General features: G+C 42.2%; 1 protein-coding gene across 3 annotated transcripts; it reads right to left on the reverse strand.

Annotated features, from left to right (window-relative positions):
• Positions 1 to 329: 329 nt before the first annotated feature.
• On the reverse strand, positions 330 to 15,079 carry LOC128022418 (proline-rich protein 36). Of its 3 annotated transcripts, none has more exons than XM_052609992.1 (7): positions 14,765 to 15,079; positions 14,560 to 14,679; positions 14,362 to 14,480; positions 14,110 to 14,257; positions 13,915 to 14,033; positions 13,765 to 13,838; positions 330 to 984 (listed from the first exon to the last, which is right to left on the reverse strand). In XM_052609992.1, exons 1-7 carry the CDS (start codon positions 15,000 to 15,002, stop codon positions 441 to 443), a joined length of 1,362 nt encoding a protein of 453 aa, XP_052465952.1. In that variant the 5' UTR covers positions 15,003 to 15,079; the 3' UTR covers positions 330 to 440. The 3 variants fall into 3 exon arrangements, with proteins under 3 accessions (XP_052465952.1, XP_052465951.1, XP_052465953.1); XM_052609991.1 differs by having other exon boundaries at positions 330 to 763; positions 13,532 to 13,838; positions 14,765 to 15,078; XM_052609993.1 differs by lacking the exons at positions 13,765 to 13,838; positions 13,915 to 14,033; positions 14,110 to 14,257; ... (1 more) ...; positions 14,560 to 14,679; positions 14,765 to 15,079 and adding exons at positions 1,147 to 1,265; positions 1,342 to 1,489; positions 1,592 to 1,710; positions 1,796 to 1,915; positions 2,001 to 2,305 and having other exon boundaries at positions 330 to 1,070.
• Positions 15,080 to 15,987: the final 908 nt, after the last annotated feature.

The raw sequence follows: 15,987 nt of genomic DNA on the forward strand, positions 1-15,987 counted from the left end.
GGTTTCTCTCTCCATTCTGTCACCGATGGAGTTTTGGCTCCTTGCCGCTGTCTCCTCTGGCTTGCTTAGTTGGGATCACTTAATTTACCGCAAGATCATGGACTTGATTGCAAATTAATGCAAAGACACCATTTACACAGAACAGATTACACCACTGAATTCAACGAACTGCCTTTAACTGTCATTTCGACATGGTTTTCCTAATGAATGTTGTTCGGTTGCTTTGATGCAATGCATTTTGTTTAAAGCACTATATAAATGAAGGAGAGATAAGAAACATTCCTGTGTAATCAAAAAAGAAAAAAAAAAAAAAAAAATCCACGAAAATGTTTTAATTCAAAGCTTTATTAGGCTTACACCAAGCAAGCTAATGAGGTCAGTTCATTCTGGTGTCAAGAGGAATGCCACTTCAAAATCCACTCATCTGCTCAGTCAAGTGGTTACCTAGGAGACCCATAGACGGAGGATAATGCAGGAGAAGACCGTACCTTACGGCCGCGGGGACCAAAGCCTGAAGCCTTAGGATATGGAGGCATGAGGGGGTTTTTCACAGCTGGAGACCCAGACTTGATGGGTAGTTGACCGTAGAACGGTGGGTACATTGGATAACCTGGATACTGGTGTTGAGGCTGGTATGGGGCAGTTGTGGTGGTTGCAGGAGTAGTCACTTCTACTGGGCTGTGGAAGCCAGTCATGTAAGGAGGCAGCTTTTGGTACCAGGGATATTGTGGTGGTTGTGCTGCTGGGGGAGGAACTGGGTCACCTTTAGGGTGAGAGGGATCAAATATTGGCATGGGATACTTGGGAGGGTACATGGGTTGTTGGAAAGGATATTGAGGAGGAGCAGCTGTAGTTGGCACAATGGGAGGCAGGGAAGCAGGTACACCAGGGTATGGAGGATACCGCCAGGGTCCTCCAGAAGGGAAATGGTCAAACATTTGTTGCAAGACAGTTGGGTCACGTAGCGGAGTGGTTGGGGCTACAGTTGGGGTTATGGTTGGCTGTGTCAGAGGACAGGAATGAATCACTTCCTGGTCACCGTACATCAAAGGGAGTCGCCTTTCATTATCCTGAGGAAGACAAGTAAACCGTAGAGTATCATAATAGAGCCACACATCGAACGACAAGTCACTCAGTTCTTCTTACAGTCGTTTCCCAACAACTTCCGGTGAATGGTGCAATGATAAACAGCAAACCAGCAGAGGTCTCCAATGTAAGAGAGCATTGGGCGTACTTCAGAAGCAGAGGCTGCCATGATCCATCAACTAAAAGCAGAGAACCAGAGTCAAGCTATAGGTCGGATCAACGATTAGAACGACTGCAAAGAATTAGAGGACTTGCCTTTAACTTTAACATCATCTGCCCTGACACAAGATTTGACGATCATGCCAAAGGAGAAGCAGGACACAGTAGGGAGGGGACGGCTCACAGGGCAAGACACTTGCACTGGAGCTCCCATTATAATGAGTGGCAGAATATATCTTGCACCCTGTTAGGAGATGGAAAAAGAACCTTCCAAACAAACTCACAAAAGGCATCTCATGGATGGAACCGAGACAGCACTTCTCACCTTCAGCACACACACACTAACCTGTTGTCTGACATGACAGCCCCTGTATGGAGCAACAAGAGAGACATCCCTGCGTGCCCGCTTCAGTGAGAAGCCACAGCTAGCTGGCATCTCAGACAAAGGCACTGGTGACTCCTCTCCTGATGGTTGAGAAATTTATGGTTTAGATTAATAAAAAAAAAAAAAAAAAAAAAAAAGACCCCCCCCCAAACAACCAACCCTCACCTCGGTCAATTAGAAAATGTGGCACTCTCGGTCCTGGAATACGTAAAATCATTGAGTCATTGCTACATTGCACAGAAGAATGCAGATGGTGCAGCTTAGAGCTAGCTGAGTGCAACCAAGCTTAAAGAGAAGAACGCAAGTTAAGTTAGAGTCCCTACTTTAAAAAGAAAGGGTCTCATTTAAAGTTTGAGATCTCAAAAGTCACCTTCATCGTTTGACTGGTGCCCTTCATACTCTGCTAACCTCAGTGGGGATATTTTTACACCATTATAAGATACTGAACCTTGACCGCCAATTACAAGTTTGCCAAAGTGGACCGGGTTTTCAGGGACTGCTCCATATGCAGCACCAGCTTCAAAAAGAGACTCAGGATCAGCCCTTAAAGAAGAACAAAGTGATACCACAGCCATCGTAAAAAGTAAAATCCCCTTTGTCCAAGGCATGATACGTTTTCAAGCAAACCCCAAGAAATTCACAGTTATTGGAAAACCCTTTACTCTACAGCTTATTAAGTTTGCTGAGAATGCTGTGCTATTTGTACTCACGTTTGAATCACTGAGGGACCAATCAAATCTGTTCATCAATCAGCTTGTTGTTTTCACCTGTGGCTCATTATGCTGAGGGTTAAAACAGGCACTGGGTCCCAATGTTCATACACAATTATTTGAGAATTTAATCTATGAGATGGAGTTCTCTAGATGAGGAGGGCAGCAATACACCTTTGAAGTGTCTAAGCTGCCACAACTCACACAAGAAGAAAAAGAAGAAGAAATGGTCACACACTGTAAATATTTTTAAAGCTTTTAAATTATTATTTTGTAAAAATGTCCATAGAAATTTTATATTCAGTCAATTTCTGTCTACAAATGGTTGCCTGAATTGTTATTTTTTAGTTGGCTCCACCTTTACAAAATTTACTCAAATTTAACCATCCATGTGTTTCATATGTTACCTCAACTAAGATTTATTATTAGGGCATCATAAGAAATTGCTCTGGATCTGATTATTATATTTTATATTGTGTTTAAGAAAAGTATTATCTGGTGTCTATCAATCACTAAATCACACACATTACAACACATAATAGCCTTTATTTAATAACATTTATAACATTTATAATATTTGTCATACAGACTAAACATGCAGGCTTAAAGGGATAGTTCATTCAAAAATGGAAATTTGCTGTTAAGTGACTCAACCTCAAGCCATCCACCTTTGCAGGTGTTTTGAGTTAATTAGCTGATTTGCATGTCTCCATATTATAATTTGTTGGGATAGTGAATTGGTGGGATTTTGTTAAATGTGAGCCAAAATCATCACAATTAAAAGAACCAAAGGCTTAAACTATTTCAGTCTGTGTGCATTTATTTTATTTAACAAAAGTATAGAAAAGTGTAATGAAAAACTACTAAATAGGAGCAGTCATTTGGTAATGTGCAAGTCCCTGGGCCATGCTTCAGTGGGAAGAAAGGAATTGGATCCATTTCACAGTCTTGAATATGAAGCACTGGTGAACGGTGAACTCCTGAGCACCAAGAAGGTCCTTGGTCTGAAAACACGCAAACAGAGGAAGGTGAAGGTACTGAAGTTGTTGCAGAAGATGGGGGCCACTAAGCTTGTCGTCATCGTTGCTATTTCAAACTCCCCAAATCTACTTTTTGTTCCTTGTTTCTCCTTAGAACAACTTATCTTAGCTCTTAGATTTTAGCCCTTACAGTAGACCACAACTGTTAAGAACAGTGTAACTTAGCGCACAGTATGGCAACAACCCTTACTTCTATCAATAGCAAACTTTGTCTTCATATGACAAAACCTACAGTACAAATACACAGACAACTTCCCCTGCCCAGTGAACATCAATGGTGAGATCAATTCAGAACACTAACAAAAACCTTTTATTGGGATTCAGGAATTGTTTGGCAGCTCAATGTCTTAGTATAGAACATAAAATAAATGAATTAAGTTAAATACCAAATAAGCTTTATGAATTACAGTAGATCAAGTAGATGATATTACAAGAGAAGTATAAAAATAAATATCAGATAGGTAACAAAAGAGTATACTGATTGCATACATTAAAGTGGACAAATTTCATTTACAGTAGTATATACAGGTGCATCTCAAATTAGAATGCTGTGGAAGAGTTAATTCAGCAATGAAACTCAAATTGTGAAATTTGTGTATTAATAAAACACCCTTTATTACACCCGAGTCTTCCTTGTGTAACGGGGGTATTAAGCCCGTTGTGTAGGGGAAATGGATTATGGCTGCCCTGGAAGTTTGGACAACGAAAGGATCTTGGTCCCCGTTCCCCAACCTTTTAGTCTCGTTACACACTAATGTGGGTATGTGGTTTCTTACTCTATTGTGTTAGAACACTACTGATTGACAAGGGTAGGCTTCAGTTATAGTAGTGATACACGGTGGCTTCCTGAAGTGAAATTGCATATATGACAGTGCAGTGTTATATGCTCCTCCCTCCCCAGATCTAATAAAGTAAGTGAGACTTCCCCACTCCCTGACAGCTCCCGAGAGAAGAGTACACGTTCCAAGTTTAGAAATTAAACTATTTATTCTAGATTTCTTCTTCCTATGATTTTTATTTTTTTTTGTCTGATTAAGAAAGCAATTAAACGAAAATATAAAGAATTTACAGTATTTGTGCCGTTGTTACAAATTTACATAATCACCTTCAACATATCAGTTGAAAGAAAAACTTTCACTTGTCAACTTTCACTTGTGATTTAACAAATACCTAATGAAACTTCAAAATGAAATCACATACAATTTTCAATTGGTAGACCCACAAATTCTCACCCTTCTCAAATGATCACTTTTAAACAATCACATTTGAAGAAAACAATACACAATTAAATCTTACTTTAGAATGAGCACTTATAAGAAATGTCCTTTGAAAGGTTTACTCACAGTATCTTCTGTTCTGTAGTGCACTTGAATTATCACAGTTCACTGTTTATCAGTTCAGTCACTGAATAAAATGGAAAAAAATGAGAAAAATACCAGTTCGTAGAACGATGAATTAGAGTGCGTTGTCTGGACGTAGGGTGCGTTGAAATAAACTGAACATCACAGTTTAATAAAAAAAAAAATCACTCAGTCTTGTAAAAAAAATAATAAATGAAAAAAAAAAAATATCCCACAGATAAACTGCCTCAAAAGGGTTCAAACTGCGATGAATCAACTGGAGATGTCCTTTGGATGGCAGGGTAACAACTCAATCTTCAAACTCTGATCGGAGGAAAAGTTAATTGCATTTCACAGCGGTCTCGGTCTCACGTGCGCTAACACGTGTGGGAAGCTTAATTACACGTGAACAGTCTCGTTGACATGTTAGATCTCGCCGATGCGTTTCAATCAAAACACGAGTGCAAAATGCAGCAAAAACACATAAAAGATAGAAAAAAAAAATACAAGCAAACAGGGTTTTCACTCTAAGCTTACTCACAATCTCAGTGGCCTTCACGTTACGTAACTGCGTCACTCTAACAGCCAACACACATCACGAGAAAAAAAAATCTATTTACTTCTATGAGCCGCGGGTCACTTTCCACACCTTCACTTAGTGCAGTTGTATTTTACTCGACGTAAGCCTCGATAATCTTCCGTTGAATCAACTTTATCGAACGAGCTTCTCGATCACAACGCTGCACTCACTTCTGTGTGCGACACACCCATACATCACGCTCTTCTTCGTCTACACCTGCTGCAATTACAGCATGCGCAAAAAGCGGACCACTCGCCAAAATAAAAGTATCCCAAAAATAAACTTCTTTCAAAATAATATATCCGTTACATTCCCCCCTGCTAGACCCTGCCACTCCATTGACATCTCCGGCAGATTCATCTCTGAAACACAAAACAACATGTTAAGAAACATGGCATTATAGATTAATAACTTATTATTACCCAAAGTTTCAGAAGACTCTGAACTCTTATTTCACAACATTGTCACTTCTGTACTTCACAGGTAAGATACCCTTGTTTTGCCTCTGAGAACGCCTAGGCTCAGAAATACTTTCCCTTTCAGTTTCGGAAACATCAGCATCATCTGAGTCACCTTGTACCCTCAACTCTGATTCTGCTATTACATTATGATTCTCGTAGTTGTCACACTGTCGTATTTCCTCTGACTCCCCTTGACCCACCCTTGTGTGTGCATGGTAAGTGGGGTGTTGCGGAGTTTCAGGATAGCAGACAAAGTCCGATATGTCTGTGACTGTCTCTGTTTTATCTCTCACACGATGTCGGCATGTACGCGGTGTTGTAGGTGATGGGAACGAACAGTGCCGAAGCTGATCTCGGTGTACTACTTTTGTAGGACCCCCCTTTTCTGGTTTGATGGTAAACACAGGTATGTCTGAGTGGTTTGCTTTATCACTAAATAAGGTGTGTCTTCCCATTTGTCCTGAATTTTATTTCTACCCCAGTGTTTGTGATTGCGCAGTAGCACCCGATCTCCAGGCCTCACAAGAGCTCCAAATGTCTTGCGATCATAAATCCTCTTTCTCTTTCTGGAAGCCTCTTGAGATGCTGCGTTTGCAACTTCCACAGCCGTCTTCAGTCTTGCATGATGAGCTTTCACCCAGTCATCTAGGTTATCCACCTCATCCTCTTTTAGATCCTTTTCTCCAAGGACATCCATTGGTAAACGTGCATCCCTTCCGAACATTAAATAGAACGGAGAATAACCAGTAGATGAATGGACATTACTGTTGTAGGCCATTACCAGCTCTGGCAGATGAGTCTTCCAATCTCTCTTCTTCTCTGGAGGCAAAGTTCTTAACAAGTCGTGCATGGTACGATTAAATCTCTCACACTGAGAGTTTCCCTGTGGATGGTATGGGCTCGTACGACTTTTACCTATACCATAGATCTTGCAAAGCTCTTTGATCACATTGGCCTCGAAACATCTGCCCTGGTCAGAATGCAAACGAGCCGGACAGCCATAATAAACAAACCAGTGCTTAATCAGGGCCTTTGCAGTTGTATTTGCAGTCTGATTCCTGGTAGCAACAGCGACTGTGAATCTGGTAAACATATCAGTGAGAACGAGCACATTTTCATACCCTCCAGAAGATTGTTCAAGCTGTGTATAATCCATGGCTAGTACCTCTAATGGAGCTGAAACATTACTGCATGTCATAGGAGCTCGAAGCCTGGGGAAAACATCTTTGGCCAGTGTACATCTCTTGCACTGCCTTATCCAGCATGGAACATCTGCAGACATGGTAGGCCAGTAATAACTGCGTCTCATTCGAGTTAATGTACTTCTTTCACCGAAATGACCTCCGTGTTCATGTTGTCCCTCATACACTTCATGCTGTAGAGGCTCAGGAACGACCATCTGCCAGATCTCTTCCCCATCCCTAGGATCCAGGATGCGTCTGAACAGCACTCCCTGACGCAACTTAAGACGGTCAAACTCCTTGGCAAGCTTTTTCATTTTAGACTCCATACAATTGAGATTCATTCTACTTGGTCTCTTGTTCTCGGATACTGCTTTATAAATGGGGCCGATCAAAGGATCGTTCTTCTGCTGCTTTCCTATCTCGCTCCAGCTATACCCATTTATTTCTCCTCTTATTGATGCTTGAACCGCAGCTTTACCTTCAAGTTCCTCTCGGTCAATTCTCCTGCCTGGCCACAAGCATGCTCTCACCTCGTCAGCTCCTAGTCTGATGAAATCCTTTCCATCATCGTCCTCCTCTGGTTCCTCCCTTGAGGGGATCCTTGACAAGGCGTCTGCATTTGTGTTGTGTCGGCCAGGTTTATAACATACCTCAAAGTCATACTCTGCCAGCTGTGCTACCCAGCGCTGCTCAACTGCACCAAGATTAGCGGAGTAAAGGTACCGTAGTGGGTTATGGTCAGTAATCACCGTGAATTTTGAATACATGAGGTATTCTCTAAATTTTTCTGTGATCGCCCACTTTAATGCAAGCAGCTCCAACTTGAATGCACTATAGTTTTTATCATTCTTCTCTGAACCTCTTAGTCCTCTGCTTGCATATGCCACCACACGCTCAATCCCCTCCTGCTTCTGGCTAAGGACTGCTCCCAGTCCGTGATGACTTCCATCCGTGGTAAGTGTAAAGGGCTCACTGAAGTCAGGGTATGCCAGAATTGGTGGAGACATTAAACACCCTTTCAAATCATCCAATGCGGTCTGGCAGTCTTGAGTCCAAGTGAATGTTACTGGCGTCTTGCTTCTCTTTCCTCCACTTACCAGCGCATGTAGTGGTTTGGCCATTTGAGCAAACCTTGGGACGAATCTTCGGTAATAACTCATAAAACCGAGCACTTGCCTGACTTCTCTCACATTTCTGGGAACTGGCCAGGTGTCCAAAGCTTTAACTTTCTCGTTATCTACTTTTATGCCTTCTGAGCAAATCTGGTGCCCTAAAAACTTTACTTCAGGCCTTAGAAAGAAGCACTTGCTTGGCTTTAACTTCAGACCATGTTTTCTTAGCCGGTTAAAGACAAGTTCTAACCTCTCACAGTGACTTTCAAAATCTCTGGAGAAGATAATGACATCATCCAGATAGACCAGAAGAACATCAAAGGCCAAGTCACCTAGCACCACACCCATCAGACGCTGAAAGGTGGCCGGAGCGTTGCACAACCCGAACGGCATCCTGGTCCACTCAAACAGCCCAAATGGGGTGGTGACGGCTGTCTTCTCCCTATCTTTCTCACTCACAGCCACCTGGAAATACCCAGCAGTCAAATCCAGTGTAGAGAACAGTTTAGCGTTGCCCAATGCATCCAAGGACTCGTCCACCCGTGGAAGCGGATAAGCATCCTTATACGTCACTTGGTTCAGCTTTCGATAATCGCAGCAAAAACGCACACTGCCATCTTTCTTCATTACGATAACTGCCGGTGATGCCCAGGGGCTACTGCTTTCTTTGAGGATTCCCTGAGACACCAGGTTTTGGACATGCCTCTTGACTTCTTGAAATATCTGTGGTGGTACTCTACAATGACGCTGTTTTATCGGTGGTGCTTCGCCAGTAGGGATATCATGCACCACAGCTGTGGTGTAACCATAATCTCGGTCATCTCTGGAGAAGACATCTCTGTTTTTTGATAACAACTCAACGAGCCTTTCACATTGTGTTGGTGTGAGACCCTCATAATTTACTTCAACCGGAACTGGCGGCTGCAGAAGTAAGTTATTATCAGCATGAACATTATCTTCCTTTAATCCTTTGACATGAAGTACACAGTCATCTTCCTCCAGTTCAAGAACATCCTTTGTGACCACCTCTTTTGGCTTAAAAATAGAAGCCACTCTAGATCGGGGTGCAATTCTAACAGTCTTTCCACTCAAGTTCAGCATACGCACAGGAACCTTTCCACAGTTTGTTTTAGCAAGAACATGAGCCACTAAGAGTCCTTTTGGCAAACTAGTGCCATCTGCAGGTTCTACCAGCACATTACATTTCACCCTAGGTGACACTCCACAGAGGCCCTCAAGTACCTTCTCACAGCGGGGAGGAATAGTGACAGCTTGTCTTCCAGCAATCTTAACATACCCAATCCTTCCGCCAGGCCCTAGATGTCCTGCTTCCTTCTCAACTCTTGCAAGTACCCTCCGGACTTGAGCTTCATCTCGCTGACTATACTTGTCTACCTTTTCCATCCCCTCTGCTGAGATGAACAAAGACTGCACTTCATTGAGTATATTCATACCGATGACCCCAGACACTCCTTTCATTTCCTTGACATCAGGACTTGTGTCAGTCAAAACGAATATGCACTTCCTAGGAAACACTTTTCCCATACATTCGACATCAGCCTGTAAGCAACCTAAGACAGGAATGTCTAGTCCATTGGCCGCTGTCAGTTTAACCCAACATGCAGAGGACAACTTTAGCTTTTGCTCCCCAAAATGCTGTCTGAAGTGGGATTCGGAGATGGTGGACACCTCTGACCCTGTATCTAAGAGGCACTTGGTCCTGACACCGGCTATCTTCACATCAACTGCAAGACAATCCCCAAAAGCACTATCCTTCAGTTTATCAGCAGCCTCATCCGCCAGCCATTCTGCTGTGTGACATCTAATCAATGAGGGCCCTGGGCTTTTCTGTACTGCACCTCCTGAGTCTTTCTCTGTAACTTCAGCAGACTCCACTATACACTGTGGTGGGGCTGGTCCCCTCCCAGACTTGCCTCCTTGTGGACAATAGCGGCTGGTGTGTCCAGGTTCACCACATGAATAACAAATATAACGTCCTTCACTGTCTTTTAACGGTTGTTTCTTTGGATGGTTCTGCTGTGGTCTATCCCTTTCTTTTGCATGAACGATTTGATATAATTCCTCTTGACGAGCAGCTATTTTCTGAATTGCTTCATGCAACTTCTCTAAAGACAGAGTGGAGGGAGCATCCTGTGCTGCAGCAGCATTTACTACCCCTCTAGCACGGATACTGGGCCTGAGATTACTAGAAGACTGTGCTTCTTCCTCCTCTGACCAGGTAATTGCCGCTTGCATCAACTCCACAAAACTCAAATCTGGCTCAGCCTTAATTCTGCGTTTCATCTCTCGGCGCAAGAAGTCATCTTTTAGGCCTAGCACCAGTTGCTCTTTCAAAACCTTTTCAGCATCTGCTACTCTAGCTGGCTCTCGGCGCTGAACACAATTAAGTCTTTCCCGAAGGTCATATGCATAGGAACGTATTGTTTCTCCTGTATTCTGAGCACGATCATAGAAGTCCTTCAGCCTTGTACCAATGGGCACTTTATCTCCATAGGTGTCAAGGAGAACAGTGAAGATGTTGTCAACAGACTCCTCTTTTCCATCCATCATGAACTTCACTGTGGCTCTGGCCTAATCTTTTAGGTGCTGTTTCACCAGCTCAACCCGATCCTCAGTGGGCACCCTCATGACTTGAAATGCAGACTTCATTGATGCCACCCATTCTTCAATACTCAGGTCACCTGGTTTTGAAACGCAACCAGTGAAATCAGGGAGCTTCCGGTCCCTAGGGATATAAATGGCAGCTGGGGTCGCTTGGGCAGAGGCCTGGCTCTCAATTACGACCTTTGCTAAGGATAGGGCTTCTCTCTGCTCTGTCCTGGCTTGGTCAAGTGCCCCGCCTGCTCAGCAAACCTCCTCTGCATCTTTGCCATCTCTCTCTTTAGTTCCTCCAGCTCAGACATTTTCTTACTTGACAAAAATTTGTGGGCCTGGAGACGTGTGACTATCTAAATGTGCCTAATTCGATCCTGTTCGTGACGCCACTTTTGTAACGGGGGTATTAAGCCCGTTGTGTAGGGGAAATGGATTATGGCTGCCCTGGAAGTTTGGACAACGAAAGGATCTTGGTCCCCGTTCCCCAACCTTTTAGTCTCGTTACACACTAATGTGGGTATGTGGTTTCTTACTCTATTGTGTTAGAACACTACTGATTGACAAGGGTAGGCTTCAGTTATAGTAGTGATACACGGTGGCTTCCTGAAGTGAAATTGCATATATGACAGTGCAGTGTTATATGCTCCTCCCTCCCCAGATCTAATAAAGTAAGTGAGACTTCCCCACTCCCTGACAGCTCCCGAGAGAAGAGTACACGTTCCAAGTTTAGAAATTAAACTATTTATTCTAGATTTCTTCTTCCTATGATTTTTTTTTTTTTTGTCTGATTAAGAAAGCAATTAAACGAAAATATAAAGAATTTACAGTATTTGTGCCGTTGTTACAAATTTACATAATCACCTTCAACATATCAGTTGAAAGAAAAACTTTCACTTGTCAACTTTCACTTGTGATTTAACAAATACCTAATGAAACTTCAAAATGAAATCACATACAATTTTCAATTGGTAGACCCACAAATTCTCACCCTTCTCAAATGATCACTTTTAAACAATCACATTTGAAGAATACAATACACAATTAAATCTTACTTTAGAATGAGCACTTATAAGAAATGTCCTTTGAAAGGTTTACTCACAGTATCTTCTGTTCTGTAGTGCACTTGAATTATCACAGTTCACTGTTTATCAGTTCAGTCACTGAATAAAATGGAAAAAAAATGAGAAAAATACCAGTTCGTAGAACGATGAATTAGAGTGCGTTGTCTGGACGTAGGGTGCGTTGAAATAAACTGAACATCACAGTTTAATAAAAAAAAATCACTCAGTCTTGTAAAAAAAATAAATGAAAAAAAAAAAATATCCCACAGATAAACTGCCTCAAAAGGGTTCAAACTGCGATGAATCAACTGGAGATGTCCTTTGGATGGCAGGGTAACAACTCAATCTTCAAACTCTGATCAGAGGAAAAGTTAATTGCATTTCACAGCGGTCTCGGTCTCACGTGCGCTAACACGTGTGGGAAGCTTAATTACACGTGAACAGTCTCGTTGACATGTTAGATCTCGCCGATGCGTTTCAATCAAAACACGAGTGCAAAATGCAGCAAAAACACATAAAAGATATAAAAAAAAAATACAAGCAAACAGGGTTTTCACTCTAAGCTTACTCACAATCTCAGTGGCCTTCACGTTACGTAACTGCGTCACTCTAACAGCCAACACACATCACGAGAAAAAAAAATCTATTTACTTCTATGAGCCGCGGGTCACTTTCCACACCTTCACTTAGTGCAGTTGTATTTTACTCGACGTAAGCCTCGATAATCTTCCGTTGAATCAACTTTATCGAACGAGCTTCTCGATCACAACGCTGCACTCACTTCTGTGTGCGACACACCCACATCACGCTCTTCTTCGTCTACACCTGCTGCAATTACAGCATGCGCAAAAAGCGGACCACTCGCCAAAATAAAAGTATCCCAAAAATAAACTGCTTTCAAAATAATATATCCATTACACTTGTGTTGATAATTCAGTAAGAGGGTCTACAAGTTAACAAGATCTCTAAAATCCTTCAGATTGGTCAGACTACATATAATATTTAGTTAAGCCCAAAGCAATTACACAAGTGTTTCGTCAAACCTCAAAATGGGAGCGGATCCTTTGAGCATAGTTGAGGATTTTAAGTGACTTAATGACCAATAATGTTCTGATAAACTACCAAGTTCTCCTTTGATTTCTCTGAATCAGTCGGTCATCAGATGAGCCATGAAATAAGCACACTACTACAAAACTCTTCTTTGCATTGCTCAGGGCACACATTAGTTCTGTTACAGCAGTTAACTGGAACTATATTCACAAACAAAATTAGATCATTAAGGATTTCTCCGCAGCAGAACTGAATGGGAGACCGACACGGTCAAAGAGACATTCCTGTGCAATCAAGAAACTCCACGAAAATGTTTTAATTCAAAGCTTTATTAGGCTTACACAAAGCAAGCTAATGAGGTCAGTTCATTCTGGTGTCAAGAGGAATGCCACTTCAAAATCCACTCATCTGCTCAGTCAAGTGGTTACCTAGGAGACCCATAGACGGAGGATAATGCAGGAGAAGACCGTACCTTACGGCCGCGGGGACCAAAGCCTGAAGCTTTAGGATACTGAGGCATGAGAGGGTTTTTCACAGTTGGAGACCCAGACTTGATGGGTAGTTGACCGTAGAACGGTGGGTACATTGGATAACCTGGATACTGGTGTTGAGGCTGGTATGGGGCAGTTGTGGTGGTTGCAGGAGTAGTCACTTCTACTGGGCTGTGGAAGCCAGTCATGTAAGGAGGCAGCTTTTGGTACCAGGGATATTGTGGTGGTTGTGCTGCTGGGGGAGGAACTGGGTCACCTTTAGGGTGAAAGGGATCAAATATTGGCATGGGATACTTGGGAGGGTACATGGGTTGTTGGAAAGGATATTGAGGAGGAGCAGCTGTAGTTGGCACAGTGGGAGGCAGGGAAGCAGGTACACCAGGGTATGGAGGATACCGCCAGGGTCCTCCAGAAGGGAAATGGTCAAACATTTGTTGCAAGACAGTTGGGTCACGTAGCGGAGTGGTTGGGGCTACAGTTGGGGTTATGGTTGGCTGTGTCAGAGGACAGGAATGAATCACTTCCTGGTCACCGTACATCAAAGGGAGTCGCCTTTCATTATCCTGAGGAAGACAAGTAAACCGTAGAGTATCATAATAGAGCCACACATCGAACGACAAGTCACTCAGTTCTTCTTACAGTCGTTTCCCAACAACTTCCGGTGAATGGTGCAATGATAAACAGCAAACCAGCAGAGGTCTCCAATGTAAGAGAGCATTGGGCGTACTTCAGAAGCAGAGGCTGCCATGATCCATCAACTAAAAGCAGAGAACCAGAGTCAAGCTATAGGTCGGATCAACGATTAGAACGACTGCAAAGAATTAGAGGACTTGCCTTTAACTTTAACATCATCTGCCCTGACACAAGATTTGACGATCATGCCAAAGGAGAAGCAGGACACAGTAGGGAGGGGACGGCTCACAGGGCAAGACACTTGCACTGGAGCTCCCATTATAATGAGTGGCAGAATATATCTTGCACCCTGTTAGGAGATGGAAAAAGAACCTTCCAAACAAACTCACAAAAGGCATCTCATGGATGGAACCGAGACAGCACTTCTCACCTTCAGCACACACACACACTAACCTGTTGTCTGACATGACAGCCCCTGTATGGAGCAACAAGAGAGACATCCCTGCGTGCACGCTTCAGTGAGAAGCCACAGCTAGCTGGCATCTCAGACAAAGGCACTGGTGACTCCTCTCCTGATGGTTGAGAAATTTATGGTTTAGATTAATAAAAAAAAAAAAAAAAAGGACCCCCCCCCAAACAACCAACCCTCACCTCGGTCAATTAGAAAATGTGGCACTCTCGGTCCTGGAATACGTAAAATCATTGAGTCATTGCTACATTGCACAGAAGAATGCAGATGGTGCAGCTTAGAGCTAGCTGAGTGCAACCAAGCTTAAAGAGAAGAACGCAAGTTAAGTTAGAGTCCCTACTTTAAAAAGAAAGGGTCTCATTTAAAGTTTGAGATCTCAAAAGTCACCTTCATCGTTTGACTGGTGCCCTTCATACTCTGCTAACCTCAGTGGGGATATTTTTACACCATTATAAGATACTGAACCTTGACCGCCAATTACAAGTTTGCCAAAGTGGACCGGGTTTTCAGGGACTGCTCCATATGCAGCACCAGCTTCAAAAAGAGACTCAGGATCAGCCCTTAAAGAAGAACAAAGTGATACCACAGCCATCGTAAAAAGTAAAATCCCCTTTGCCCAAGGCATGGTACGTTTTCAAGCAAACCCCAAGAAATTCACAGTTATTGGAAAACCCTTTACTCTACAGCTTATTAAGTTTGCTGAGAATGCTGTGCTATTTGTACTCACGTTTGAATCACTGAGGGACCAATCAAATCTGTTCATCAATCAGCTTGTTGTTTTCACCTGTGGCTCATTATGCTGAGGGTTAAAACAGGCACTGGGTCCCAATGTTCATACACAATTATTTGAGAATTTAATCTATGAGATGGAGTTCTCTAGATGAGGAGGGCAGCAATACACCTTTGAAGTGTCTAAGCTGCCACAACTCACACAAGAAGAAAAAGAAGAAGAAATGGTCACACACTGTAAATATTTTTAAAGCTTTTAAATTATTATTTTGTAAAAATGTCCATAGAAATTTTATATTCAGTCAATTTCTGTCTACAAATGGTTGCCTGAATTGTTATTTTTTAGTTGGCTCCACCTTTACAAAATTTACTCAAATTTAACCATCCATGTGTTTCATATGTTACCTCAACTAAGATTTATTATTAGGGCATCATAAGAAATTGCTCTGGATCTGATTATTATATTTTATATTGTGTTTAAGAAAAGTATTATCTGGTGTCTATCAATCACTAAATCACACACATTACAACACATAATAGCCTTTATTTAATAACATTTATAACATTTATAATATTTGTCATACAGACTAAACATGCAGGCTTAAAGGGATAGTTCATTCAAAAATGGAAATTTGCTGTTAAGTGACTCAACCTCAAGCCATCCACCTTTGCAGGTGTTTTGAGTTGATTAGCTGATTTGCATGTCACCATATTATAATTTGTTGGGATAGTGAATTGGTGGGATTTTGTTAAATGTGAGCCAAAATCATCACAATTAAAAGAACCAAAGGCTTAAACTATTTCAGTCTGTGTGCATTTATTTTATTTAACAAAAGTATAGAAAAGTGTAATGAAAAACTACTAAATAGGAGCAGTCATTT

This window comes from Carassius gibelio, chromosome A11, assembly GCF_023724105.1.
Source record: "Carassius gibelio isolate Cgi1373 ecotype wild population from Czech Republic chromosome A11, carGib1.2-hapl.c, whole genome shotgun sequence".
Taxonomy (NCBI): Eukaryota; Metazoa; Chordata; class Actinopteri; order Cypriniformes; family Cyprinidae; genus Carassius; species Carassius gibelio.

Excerpts from the sequence above, each read along its gene's own strand:
- LOC128022418 (XM_052609991.1), bottom strand. The coding sequence starts at position 15,002 with ATGCCTTGGGCAAAGGGGATTTTACTTTTTACGATGGCTGTGGTATCA. Across the intron at positions 13,839-13,914 it reads GAAGTTGTTGGGAAACGACT|GATAATGAAAGGCGACTCCC; the intron begins GTAAGAAGAACT and ends TGTCTTCCTCAG. Across the intron at positions 764-13,531 it reads TGATCCCTTTCACCCTAAAG|GTGACCCAGTTCCTCCCCCA; the intron begins GTGACCCAGTTC and ends CTCACCCTAAAG.